The sequence below is a fragment of the Portunus trituberculatus genome, chromosome 15 (assembly GCF_017591435.1).
Source record: "Portunus trituberculatus isolate SZX2019 chromosome 15, ASM1759143v1, whole genome shotgun sequence".
Taxonomy (NCBI): domain Eukaryota; kingdom Metazoa; phylum Arthropoda; class Malacostraca; order Decapoda; family Portunidae; genus Portunus; species Portunus trituberculatus.
This window is the reverse complement of record NC_059269.1, coordinates 1,287,883-1,301,384: the sequence shown is the minus strand read 5'-3', so window position 1 is coordinate 1,301,384 and position 13,502 is coordinate 1,287,883. Positions and strand designations below refer to the sequence as shown.

Genomic DNA, 13,502 nt, shown 5'->3' with positions numbered 1-13,502 from the left:
CTTTTCAGTCACTGATACTAAAAGAATCCAAAAAGCGACCAGTCTGTAGATTTATATCTTGTTTGCAGTTTGCTGTAACCTTTTTGAATAATTTTGAACTAACTTTCTTAAACTTGTAATTTTTTGTTCATGTGATGTGGTTGTTTTCTGCAGGCCCAGATATCGATGGTGATAATGATATTCCATTTCCAACCCCAAGTGCACAAGAACAGAAATGGCGTTCACAGGCTTCAGATTACCACAAGTATTACTGTGGGCACTGCAACACGCTTACAGATATTAAGGAGGCTATATTCCTTGGCAGGTGAGTATTTCTTAAAAGAAACTGCTTTGTACATTTGTCTTCTCCCTTATTTTAAGGCTGGCTGCATACAAGCCATTTTTTTTGTGGTCAGTGACCACCACAGAAAAGTGCTCCAAACAGAACACACACATCTCTATGGTTGCATACACATGGGCCACTTTTTTGTGGCAACAACAAAATAGTGGCAAGTAGTGGTGGACGAGTCCATTATTTCCAACCACACAGCTGTGGCCAGCCACAGTGGTCAATGATAGAAACCATTATTTCCAATGGCAGCATGCACATGAGCCACTTTTCCATACTGCCATCCTGTCAGCCACAACACAGAGTAAACTATTCCTACTGTGAGTGAAGAGTGTGGAAGAGATGTTTGAGTTGTTTCACTGTGAAGCATAGTACATGCTGATGCAGTGGTCAAGAAAAGTTCAGGACTTTATGATTTCTAGATGAAGGAATGTAGCAATAAGACAGAGATGTGTGTGAGGCTGTGGTCACTGACTGGAGTAATCTTTCGACTGGGGAAAGAAATCAGAAAGGCAACACAATACACTTTGTTGAAAGAAAACATTGTCCATCAGTAAATTTTATGTAACACCTGTCTCCTGTCCGTGTCTGTCTGTCTGTCTGTCTATCTGTCTGTCTTTTTGTGTTACCAGTAGTATGTATGCATGTGCTATATATGTGTGTATTTGTATTATGTGTGTATGTGTTTACATGTGTGTTTGTATATGATATGTAAGTGTGTATGTGCATAGCCTGTGTGTGTGTGTGTGTGTGTGTGTGTGTGTGTGTGTGTGTGTGTGTGTGTGTGTGTGTGTGTGTGTGTATTTACCTATTTGTATTTACCTATTTGTGTATTACAGGGCCCGAGCTAAGCTCTCTGTGTCCTGTCTCCTTGTCCATTCCTGTCATATCTCTCTTTCATCTGATTGACACACACCGCGTCAACGACATCACTGCTCAGTTTATTCCACTTATCAATGCTACGATGCGGAAACTGTATTTTCTCACGTCACTTAGACAGATGTCCTTTATTAGCTTTTTCCATGTCCTCGGAGATGATTACTTGTGGTCACCTTTATCAACTCTCTATCCAGTATGTCAATCTTGTTCACCAATTTATACATAGTTATCATGTCTCCTCTTGTTCTTCTCTCTTCTAATGTGGTCAGCCCCAGCTTCCTCAGTCTTTCCTCATAGTCTAACTCCCTGAGTCTTGGTACCATCCTTGTTGCCAGCCTTTGTACCCTTTCTACCTTCTTCACATTTTTCTTCATATCTGGTGACCAGACACATGCTGCATATTCTAGCTGGGGTCTTATTAAGGTACATAATATCTTCTTCATCATTCCTTCATCTAGGTAGTGGAATGCAAGGCCAATATTTTGAAGCATGTTGTATGTTTTCCAAAAAATCTTGTTAATGTGTTTCTCCAGTGACAAAGTGTTTTGCACGGTTACTCCTAAGTCTTTCTCCTCATTGGTCTCTTTAATTTTCTCATCACCCAGTCTGTAATCCCAGTTTGGTCTGTATCTACTTCTTCCCATTTTCATAACATGGGTCTTGTCTATATTAAATTCCATCTGCCACTCTTTACTCCACTCATATATTTTATCAAGATCTTCCTGTAACTTGTTACAATCTTCCACATTCTTTACTCTCCTCATAATTTTAGTATCGTCTGCAAACATGTTCATATAACTGTCAATTCCTACTGGCATATCATTAACATAAATAAAAAACATGATGGAACCAAGCACTGACCCTTGTGGAACTCCACTGGTTACCTTCTTCCACTCGGACTTCCTTCCTCTCACCACTGTTCTCATTTCTCTTCCCATTAAGTAATTTTCCATCCATTTTGCTAGTTTATCATTTACTCCTCCAGTCATCTTTAGTTTCCACATCAGTCTATTGTGTGGTACTTTATCAAAGGCCTTTCTCAAGTCCAGGTAGATAGCATCCACCCATCCCTCTCTATGTTGTAATATGTCAGTCACTCTTGAATAAAAACATAATAGATTGGATACACACGATCTTCCTTTTCTGAAACCAAACTGCCTTTCACTAAGAATAGTAAAAATTTCTCTCTGGGAGACAAGGTAAAATTTTTAAAGTTCAAGTTGTATCGACGTTCGCTACATGGTTCAGATTTTTACAAGGATTGGCAAAAGAAGTTGATTGACATTGAAATTAAAACAAAAGAAAAAGAAGTTAATGAAGCTACTGTATCGCTTTCTTGTTCGTTCGAAACTCTCAGATCTGTTGTGTCTCGACTAGATTTTATTTGTTTAAGTAAGTTCATTAAGACTAATACCCAGGTATATGAAAAAAGTGTCAGTGCTACCCATGAAAAGAAGTTACGTAATATTGGTGGTAGGTACAACCTAAACCCATGTGACCCAGACAAAGTTATTTTTAACCTATTCACTAAGAATGTTTTCACTTTCTAAGTACTCACTCCACTTAGCTTTAATTACTTCTTCACATACCTAGCACAATATACTAGTCAATGATACTGGTCTATAATTTAGCAGTTCCATTCTACTACCATTCTTATATATAGGCACAATGTCAGCTCTTTTCCACTCTTTCGGGACTAATCCCGTTCGTATGGAGGTTTCCACAATATCAAATATGGGGTTCAACAATTGATCCTTAATTTCTTTTAGCAACCTCCCAGATATGCCATCAGGCCCCATTGATTTATCAATATCCAGATTGCTTATAATTTTTCTTACATCTTCCTTAGTAACCATGATGTCCTGCATTTGCTTTATTTCCGTAGGCCTTCCTCCCATAAAATGCTCCTCCTTTGTAAACACTTTGCAAAAGTTGTCGTTCAAAATTTCAGCTATCCCTCCAGCATCTTCATATACTTCTTCCCCAATTTTTACCTTTTCTATTGCCTCCCTTTTATTTAGTTTTCCATTTATGAATTTGTAAAACAGTTTTGGGTCACTATCACAGTTTTCCACCACCCTCTGTTCATATTCCTTCTGTGCTGTTCTCCTTACTTCAACATATCTATTCCTTGCTGTTTTGTAGCCTTCCCTTGATAATACATCACTGCTTTTCTTAAGTTTCTTCCATGCCTTTTCTTTGTTCTTTTTTGCTTCTTCACAATTTCTATTAAACCACTGTTTATTATTTAAAGTCCCTTTCTGTAATATGGCACAAACTTTTTCACAGCAGAGTTATACAAATCCATAAATTTATCATACTTCTATTGCATATCTCTTTCCTGGTATACCACAGACCAGTCAATTTCATTAAAGAACTCCCTTATATGGTTATAATTTGCCCTAGTATAATTTAATTTTTCCTCCCTGCGTTCCACAATCTTATTCGTGCTTAATTCTGTATCCAGCTCAAAGCTTAGGACATCATGATCGCTTTTCCCCAAGGGACATTCATGTTCAATTTCCTCTTTTAGAGAGTTTCCCCTGGTAAATACCAAATCCAACCTTGCTGCAACATCTTGTCCCCTGCACCTTGTTGGTGATCTCACCCACTGTGTCATCAAGTTATTTGTTGCTACCTTTAACAATTGTTCTGCCCACTCACCACCGTTCACCACTTCGTAATCTTCCCACACTATTTCTTTGCAATTAAAGTCTCCAACTATCATCACTCTATCCTTTCTGATGAGTTCTTGCTTCATTCTTTCTAGAGTATTTCTCATCACCATTTGGTACTGTTCATATTCCCAAGCACTGGTTCTGGGTGGTATGTATACTGTAATAATATTAATATCCCTCTTGCCATCTGTTATAAGCATACTTATCACTTCCTCATTTCTCTTACTATAGTTCACCTCCTTCACTGTCAGATCTTTCTTAGTAGGAACCATTATACCACCACCTCCTTTATTTTTTCTATCATTTCTCCATACTTTGTAGTGTTTTACAACAAACCAGTCTAGCTTTATTTCGGGCCTTAGCTTTGTTTCCACTACACACGTTATGTCCAGTTCGTTATTTCTTAGGTAATCCATACATTCTAGCCTCTTAGACAGAAATCCATCTATGTTTGTGTAAGTCACTTTTATTCCATTCCAAGTCTCATTCTTCCATGTAATGCCTATTCCGTTTGTTTTATCCACCACTTCTTTAGCCTCCCATTTCTCATCCTCCCAAAAAACTTGGTCTTTTCCTCCTCTGTTCTTTCGTCATTCCTCTCCTTCACTTCAGTTACAAGCTCCTTCATTTTCATTCGCTCATCTTGTGACATATTTCTTCTTATGTAAATTGTTTTGGTTTCCTCAGAGTCCTTAAGTTTCCAAGCCCTCCTCAACAAGGCCTCCGCTGCCACCTGAGACTTTAATTTCAATTTTAATGGTCTATTCTTGCCTTCCTCAAAAGCTCCCAATCTCACACTTTCTTCTACCTCAGCATATAGGTCCTCTTCTTCCACAGAGATCTTGTTCAGTAAAGACTTAATCCTGTCATTTTCTTTATCCATCCTGTCCTGCCAGTTCCTGTTAGTTTCTTCCCGCAATCCTATTATGATCACACATTTTTTCTTTTCAGCAATATCTCTCACCACATACTCATTTTCCTTTAGTGCCTTTACCATTTCTCTCTGCGTAATTCCTTTATTTTCCTCTTCCTGCTTTTTACTATCTCCTAAACGACCTTTGTACCTCCTGATGTTCATGGTTCACTTCTTTCATCATGGTATCAATTAGATTAAGGCATTCCTCCTTCCTCAAGTCCCCTTCGGATATTTTTATCTCCATTTCCATGAGTTTAACCTTCATCTCTTCACATTGTTTCCTTAGTTGTTGGTTTTCTTTCTCCATCTCTACTTTTTCCTTCAATAGCTCTTTATTCGCTAACGTTAACAAATAGATCTCTTTTTTGAACGAATCATTCTCGGCTAGAACTCTATCCAGTTTTTCTTCTATGGACAAAATGTTTAGGAACTTACTTTCCAGTGCCTGGATACTTGCATCAATATCTAGTGTCTCCAGTCCTTTTGGCATAGTTATGAAACCTTCAAAGTCTCTTGCTTGTCTAGATGCCATTTTTGTTATCGTCAGCTGATTACGGCCAAAACAATCACCGCCCACATTCTCCTCTCAGGGATCACTCTCCATATCCCTCACTTTCAACACTAAGCGACAGTAGGACATTAACAGGACACTAACTTAGAATTACCTGGGCCCTGTAACACCATAGGTATTTTCCTTCTTCCCGTCCACAGCCGGAGACGAGCCGTCCTCTCTCAGCAACGGCTACGGTGTGTGTGTGTGTCTCTATATGTGTGTGTGTGTGTGTGTGTTTTTTTTTACCTAGTTGTATAGTACAGGGTTCGAGTGGGTCTCAAAATGTCCTGTCTCCATATGTCCATTTATCTAATTTTTCCTTAAATTTATGCACATTATGTGCTGTAACAACTTCATTCTCCAGTGCATTCCATTTTTCCACCGTTCTGTTTGGAAAACTGTATTTTCCAATACCCTTCACACTGCCTCATCCTGATCTTCTTTTCATGTCCTCTTGTCCTTACATCTTCTTCTGTCAACAGCACCGGGTCTTCTTTGTCTATCTTTTCAATGCCATTGACTATCTTGTACATTGTTATTAAGTCCTCACGTTCTCTTCTATCTTGTAAGGTTGGCAGTCCTATTTCCTTCATTCGTTCTTCATATGTTAGGTCTTTTAATTCCGGCACCATCTTTATAGCAATCTTCTGTATCCTCTCCAATTTTCTTATATCCTTTTTTAGAGCTTCGAGACCACACCACTGCTACATATTCCAGCATTGGGCATATCATGCTTGTGATGATTTTTTTCATCATATTTTTTAAATGATAGTCCAAATATCTTGCTTGTGTGTTTTTCAGGGCTCAGATTTTCCTGTATGATCACTTCCAGATCTTTTTCCTCTTTAGTTTTCATTATTTGTTCCTCTCCCATTGAATAGTTCCATACTGGTCTTCTCTTACTCTTTCCTAGTTCCATTATGTGACATTTCTTGGCATTAAACTCCAACTTCCACTTCCTACTCCATCCATGGATCTTGTTTATATCTTCATGCAACAGCAGACAGTCCTCTCTGGTTTTGATAACTGTTAACAGCTTTGCATCATCAGCAAATAAATTTATATAACTATTTACCCCAATGTAAATGTCATTTACATAAATTTGAAACATCCTGGGGGCTAACACTGACCCTTGTGGCCCACTAGGTACTTTATCCCAAGATGAATATGTATCTCTGATCACAGTTCTTATCTCACTGTCCTTCAAATAATCCCTTGTCCATTCTAGCAAAGTTCCTCACAGTCCTCCTATGTTCTCTAGTTTCCAAAGTAGTCTTATATGAGGAACTTTATCAAAAGCCTTTTTAATATCCAGGTACACTCTGTCCACCCATCCATCTGTGCTTTCCAGTCATTCTATTACTCTTGAGTAGAAACTTAAGTTTGATACACATGACCTCCCTGTCCTGAACCCATATTATCTGTTTGATATGACTTGCTCCTCTTCTAAAAATTTTACCCATTTTTCTTTGATAATCATTTCACACAACTTCCTACAACACTTGTAAGTGACACTGGTCTGTAGTTTAGTGGTTCAGTTGCCTTTCCTTCTTTAAATATTGGTATTACGTTGGCTCTCTTTCATTCTAGTGGAACTTCCCGTACTTATTGAACTTGTAATTATTTCCCAAATTGGATCCAGTAGTTGCTCTTTACATTTTTTTAACACCCAGCCTGATTCACCATCTGGCCTCATTGCTTTTCTGACCTCCAACTTATCTAATAATCTTCCAATATCTTCTTTGTGCACTGCAATCTCTTGTAATCCTTGGCAATGCAATGTCTTATTATTAGATTCTGTGAAATCTTCTTCTGCAGTGAACATCGTTTTGAAGCTCCTATTCATTATTTCACACATTTCCTTCTCTGTTTGGTATGTCTTCCCTTCTTCAACATGGATTTGCTCTCTTAGTTTTGTTTCAATGATGCACATTACATCCAGCTTTTTCTCTTTAAATAATCCCTAACCTTCAACATGCTGGATAACAACCCATCTATATTAGTATAAGTCATTCTTAATTTCTTGCCTCCACGATCTCCTTTTTCTTCTGTAGGTACCACTTCTTTAGTCACATATCCAGAATCCTCCAGTAAAAATTTTTCTTCTCTATCTCTGTCCTTTTCTTGATTTTTCCTTAGCTTCACTTCTTAGCATTCTCTCCTTTTCCCTCTCCTCTAAGTTCATATCTCTTTTTATCCATATATCCTTGTGTTCAATATCATCAGCCAGCGTCCCTTTCCTTGCCATAATTTCCTCTACATCCACTTGGGATCACATTCTCACCTTTACTGGTCTCCTATCCACTTCACTGTATCTTCCTAGCCTGATCACTTCCTCCATCTCCTGGCCTAGTTCTTGTGTGCTGTGCTGTCTTGTACTTGTTTGATAACAGTTTTGGCTAATTCTATCTCTTCATGTTCTCTCGTGAATTTATTTGGATTTTTCTTTTCCTTCAACCCAAAAATCATGAAGCTTTTTTTTTCTGACCCATTGTATATTACACCAGGTCTTCTTTCTCTTTAATTACTTCAATTACAGCAACTTTCGTGTTTTCCTGAATTCATCTCTTTACAAGCTCCGAAAATTTTACTTTTCCTCTTCCAATTCCTGCTTCCATGCATTTCGTAGTTCCTTCAGCTTGCTTTTACCCAATCCACCTCCTACCTTGTCCACAATCCCATCCTGCACTTTAACCTATAAGCTCCTTACAGGTTAGAGTTCAGTGTACCAGGGTGTGTGTATTTACCTAGTTGTATTGTACAGGGTTCGAGCGGGGCTCATAGTGTCCTGTCTTCATATCTCCATTTATCTAATTTTCCTTTAAAGTTATACACACTATGTACTGCAACAAATCCATTATCCAATGCATTCCATTTTTCCACCATTCTGTGTGGAAAACTGTATTTTCCAACATCCTTCACACACTGCCTCATCCTGATCTTCTTTTCATGTCCTCTTGTCCTTCCATCCTCTTCTGCCAACAGCACCAGGTCTTCTTTGTCTATCTTTTCAATATCATTTACTATCTTATACATTGTTATTAGGTCCCTGCCTTCTCTTCTATCTTGTAAGGTTGGCAGTCCCATTTCCTTCAGTCATTCTTCATATGTATGAAGAATGGTACCATCTTTGTAGCAATCTTCTGTATCCTTTCCAGTTTTTTCATATCTTTTTAGAAATTGGAGACCATATCACTGCTGCATATTCCAGCCTTGGGTGTATCATGCTTGTGATAATTTTTTTCATCATATCTTTATCCATGTAATGAAATGCCACTCTTATATTAGTCAACATCCTATATGATAGTCCAAATATCTTGTTTATGTGTTTTAACTGAGCTCAGATTTTCTGTGTGTGTGTGTGTGCATTTACCTAGTTGTACCTAGTTGTATTTACCTAGTTGTAGTTTTACAGGGCCTGGGCTTTATGCTCATGTGGCCCCATCTCCATATCTACACTTATCCAATTTTTCTTTAAAACTATGCACATTCATTGCTGACACCACTTCCTCACCCAAACTGCTCCAAGTCTCAACACATCTTTATGGGAAACTATATTTTTTAACATCTCTCAGACATCTTCCCTTCCTCAGTTTCTTACTATGTAATCTTGCGCTTCTAATGTCATATTCTTCTCTCAGGATTAGTTTTTCATTATCCACTTGATCCATTCCATTAATCAATTTATAAACTTGTATCAGATCCCCTCTCTCTCTTCTCTGTTCCAGGGTTGGTAGATCCATAGCTTTTAGTCTCTCCTCATATGTCATCCCTTCAAATTCTGGAATCATTATTGTAGCCATTTTTTGTTGTCTCCAATTTCTTTATGTGTTTCTTTTTATGGAGGGTCCACACAATTCCTGCATATTCCAATGTGGGTCTTGTTTTAGTACTTATCAATTTCTTCATCATTTCTTTGTCCATGTAGTGAAATGCTAATCCAATATTCCTTAGCCAATTATATGTTTCTCTGAAAATTCTGTGTGTGTGTATTTACCTAATTGTATTTACCTAATTGTAACATACGGAAAAGAGCTATGCTCGTGTTGTCCCGTCTCCATATCTATTAATGTCCAGCTTTTTCTTAAAATCATGAATATTCCTTTGCTGACCACTTCCACGTCTAAACTATTCCATGCTTCCACCCTTCTATGAGGGAAGCTATATTTTTCACATCTCTCCTATAAGTGGCCATTTTAGTTTTTTCCCATGCCCTCTCGACATTCTTTCATTCCACATACACAGATCTTCCCTATCCATTTTTTCCATGCCAATCATCACTCTGTATATTGCTATCAGGTCTCCCTTTCTTCTGTTTTCCAGGGTCGGAAGTTGCATTCTTTTCAGTCTGTCTTCATAAGTCAAATCTCTTAAGTCAGGCACCATTTTGTTGCAGCCCTCTGTACTTTCTCTAGTTTCCTTATGTGTTTCTTTAAGTTCGAGCCCACTGTATTGTTGCATATTCAAGCCTCGGTCTTATCATTGCAGTAATTATTTTCTTCATCATTTCTTCATCTAAATATACGAACGCCACTCTTATGTTCCTCAATAAGTTCAATACTTCTCCAATTATTTTGTTTATATGTCTCTCTGGCGATAGGTCATTGGTAATTGTCACCCCAAGGTCTTTTTCTTCATGACTGGTTTTATGTCTTCATTTCCTATCTTGTACATACTCCTGATTCTTCTTTCACTCTTGCCAAACTCTATTTTCTTGCATTTTGTCGTGTTGAACTCCATTTGCCATGTACAGCTCCATTTCCATATTCTGTCCAAGTCTTCCTGGAGTAGTTCGCAATCTTTGTCACATCTCACTTTTCTTAACAATTTTGCATCGTCTGCAAATAGGCTCACATAACTGGACACCCCATCCACCATGTCATTTATGTAGACCGCGAACATTACTGGTGCCAACACTGATCCCTGTGGAACTCCACTCTCCACCAAGCCCCATTCTGATGGTCTGTCCTTAATTATTGTTCTCATTTCTCTTCCTACCAAAAGTCTTCCATCCATTTTAGTAAACTGCCATGCACTCCTCCTACCATTTCAAGTTTCCAGATCAGTCTCCGTGTGGTACCTTATCAAAGGCCTTTTTTAAATCCAGATATATTCCATCAGCCCAACCATCTCTTTCCTGTATTACATCTATCACCCTCGAATAGTAACATATCAGGTTTGTCGTGCATGAACGCCCTTTTCTAAAACCAAATTGACACTCACAAAGTATGTCATTTTTCTCCAAGAAGTCTGTCCATCTATTCTTCACCACCCTCTCACACATCTTAGCTACCACACTTGTAAGTGACACTGGTCTATAGTTCAATGGGTCTCTTGTTACCTGATTTATAGATTGGGACAATGTTAGCTCTTTTCCAGTCTTGGGGCACTACACCTTCCCTTAATGAGGCATCAATTACTTCACAAACTTTTTCTGCCAGTTGCTCCTGCATTCTCTTAAAATCCATCCTGATACCCCATCAGGTCCCACAGCTTTTCTCACTTCTAAACTCCCCATCATATTCTTGATCTCCTCCACAGTTACTTGAAACTCCTTCATAATCCCTTTCTGTTCCATTACCAGTGGTTTGTCAAAAGCAGTCTCCTTTGTGAATACCTTCCGAAAGCATCCATTCATAGCCTCTGCCATTTCCTGGGATCTTCACTGCATACTCCATTTACTTCTAAACTTTCAATACTTTCTATTTTTGATGTTGTTGTTCACATGTCTGTAAAAAGCCTTGGTTGGTCTTTACATTTATCAATTATATCCTTTTCTTGTTTCTTTCTTTCTTCTCTTCTAATCAACACATATTCATTTCTTGCTCTTTTGTAACTTTCCCACTGCTTAATCCGTCTTTTCCTTCTCCACCTCTTCCATGCATCCTCTTTTCTTGTTCTAGCCTTTTCACATCTATCGTTAAACCAGTCCTGCTTTCCAACTTCTATGTTGTCTTATTGGTACAAATTTTTCTCACCTTCTTTGTATATTTTTATAAATTCCTTCCACTTTTCATTTGCTCCTTAGCACTCTTGAATTTCATCCAATTTGTCTCTTGAAAGAATTTCTTTAGGTTTCCAAAATCTGTCTTGGCATAATTCCATCTTCCCACTTTATATTCTTCATTTCTTCTAGATTTCTCTTCATCTATCACCTTGAACTCCAAAACTGCATGATCACTCTTGCTAAAGGGCACTCCACCCTCATCTCCTCAATGACCATTGGCTCTGTACTAAAGACCAAGTCCAGTCTTGACGATGCTCCTCTCCTCCAAACCTAGTATCTTCTTTGACCCACTGAGTTAACACATTTTCCATTGCCAGTGTCAATAGTGTATTTCCCATGTTGTCTCTGATCCTTCCATTGACCAGTCCTCCCAACACACCTCTTTACAATTAAAATCTCCCATCATTATAGTTCGTTCACAGCCACCCAACATTTCTTCCAGACATGTTCCTGTATCACTTATCATTTCTTCATATTCCTGTACTGACCATGCATTTGTCTTAGGTGGTACGTACACCACTATGTAGTGCCTCTTTTTCCTTCATTAGTTTCTGCTCTGATCTTTAGCACTTCTGCCTTTCCCATACCTTCTTTCACTTGATCCACCTTTATATCTTTTTAACCAGCAACATCACTCCTCCTCCCATCTTACCTACTCTATTTCTTTTCCAAACATTATATTTCCTTCTCCAACCATCATCAGGTCTTCTCCTCTCTCAGTTTTGTTTCAGTAAGACCCACAATATCTGGGTTCTTGTCCTCAAGTAATCGTTGAGTTCTAAAATCCCGATATCACTCCATTTATGTTGGAATACATTACATTCCGCTCATACGTAAGTTTCTTTAGTCCTTTCTTGCTGTACTTTTCTGGGTTATGAACCACTTCCTCAGTCTCATATCCAAGATTCTCCAGAAAACTCTTTCTTCTCCTCTTCTGTCCTCTCTTCATTTTTTTCAAAGCCTCCTTTCTCAACTCATTTAACATTTCTCTTCCTTTTCACCGAGATCTCTTCTCAACCAAATCTTCCTTGTTGTTTCCTGCTGGGCTAGCCTCCATGACTTCTCCACCAATTCATCTACATCCTTTTGTGACTTAAGTTTGATTCTTATTGGCCTCATACCTTCTCCTGTGAACTTTCCAATTCTATGGAAGTCCTCTATTTCTTGTACTAGGTCTTTTCCTCCTCCTGCACCACATTAATGATATTATTTATCACCTTTTTATGTTTTTCTCTCTCCATTTTACTCGGTGTCTTATCCTCCTCCACACCAAATATCACCACACATCTCTTTTGTCTACAGTTTCCTCACCAATGTCTCATTTGACTTAATAACCTTCACCACTTTCTCAGCAATCTTCTTCTATGATCTGTTGATCTATAATTTCAGCAAGGCCCAAAGTTTTCTCCCAGACTCTTTGATTTCCTTTTCCAGACTTGCAACTTTGTAATTTACCTCCTTTCTTTCCACTTCCTGACTTTTTTCCATTCAGCCTGCTTCTCCATCACTTTTCCTAGAGATTCTCCACATTTTTCGCAATTCACTTTAATTAGCTTAACTTCCTCTTTCAGTACTGCATTTTCCTTCTTCATATCGGCACACTCTTTCATTACATTGTCATAACTCGTTTCCAGGCCCCCATACTTTTCAAACAGTTTTTCAATTTTACCTTCCAACTCCAGAATTTTCTTCACATAAACGCTCTTCTCCATTATTCCTTGAAATCCTGTGAAGTCTGATTCATCTTTCGAGTTCACGGCCGCCATGTTGCGCAGATGTAAACAAACCAGCTGATGGCTCAAACGCAGGCTACAGTTTATATTCACCTTCCTGGACATTATTTTGCTAATCAACAGTTAACATGACTATATGGAGACGGGACAAACATTACCAGCTCCTTTCCCACCTTGGTTACTCTTAGGCAATGGTAACTGTAGAATTAGAGATGATTGCTCTGAGCTCAGCGACCACATCCGCCATGTGTGTGTGTGTGTGTGTGTGTGTGTGTGTGTGTATTTACCTAATTGTATTTACCTAATTGTAACATACGGAAAAGAGCTATGCTCGTGTTGTCCCGTCTCCATATCTATTAATGTCCAGCTTTTTCTTAAAATCATGAATATTCCTTGCGCTGACCACTT

General features: G+C 38.4%; 1 protein-coding gene across 4 annotated transcripts in view; it reads left to right on the top strand.

Moving 5' to 3' along the window:
- LOC123504010 (WD and tetratricopeptide repeats protein 1-like) overlaps positions 1-13,502 on the top strand; it is a 436,213-nt gene that overhangs the window by 334,265 nt on the left and 88,446 nt on the right. For all 4 annotated transcript variants that reach the window (XM_045254212.1, XM_045254209.1, XM_045254210.1 and 1 more), the window contains exon 12: positions 154-304. In XM_045254212.1, the coding sequence (XP_045110147.1) occupies positions 154-304 (151 nt within the window). The remainder of the gene's footprint in view (positions 1-153; positions 305-13,502) is intronic.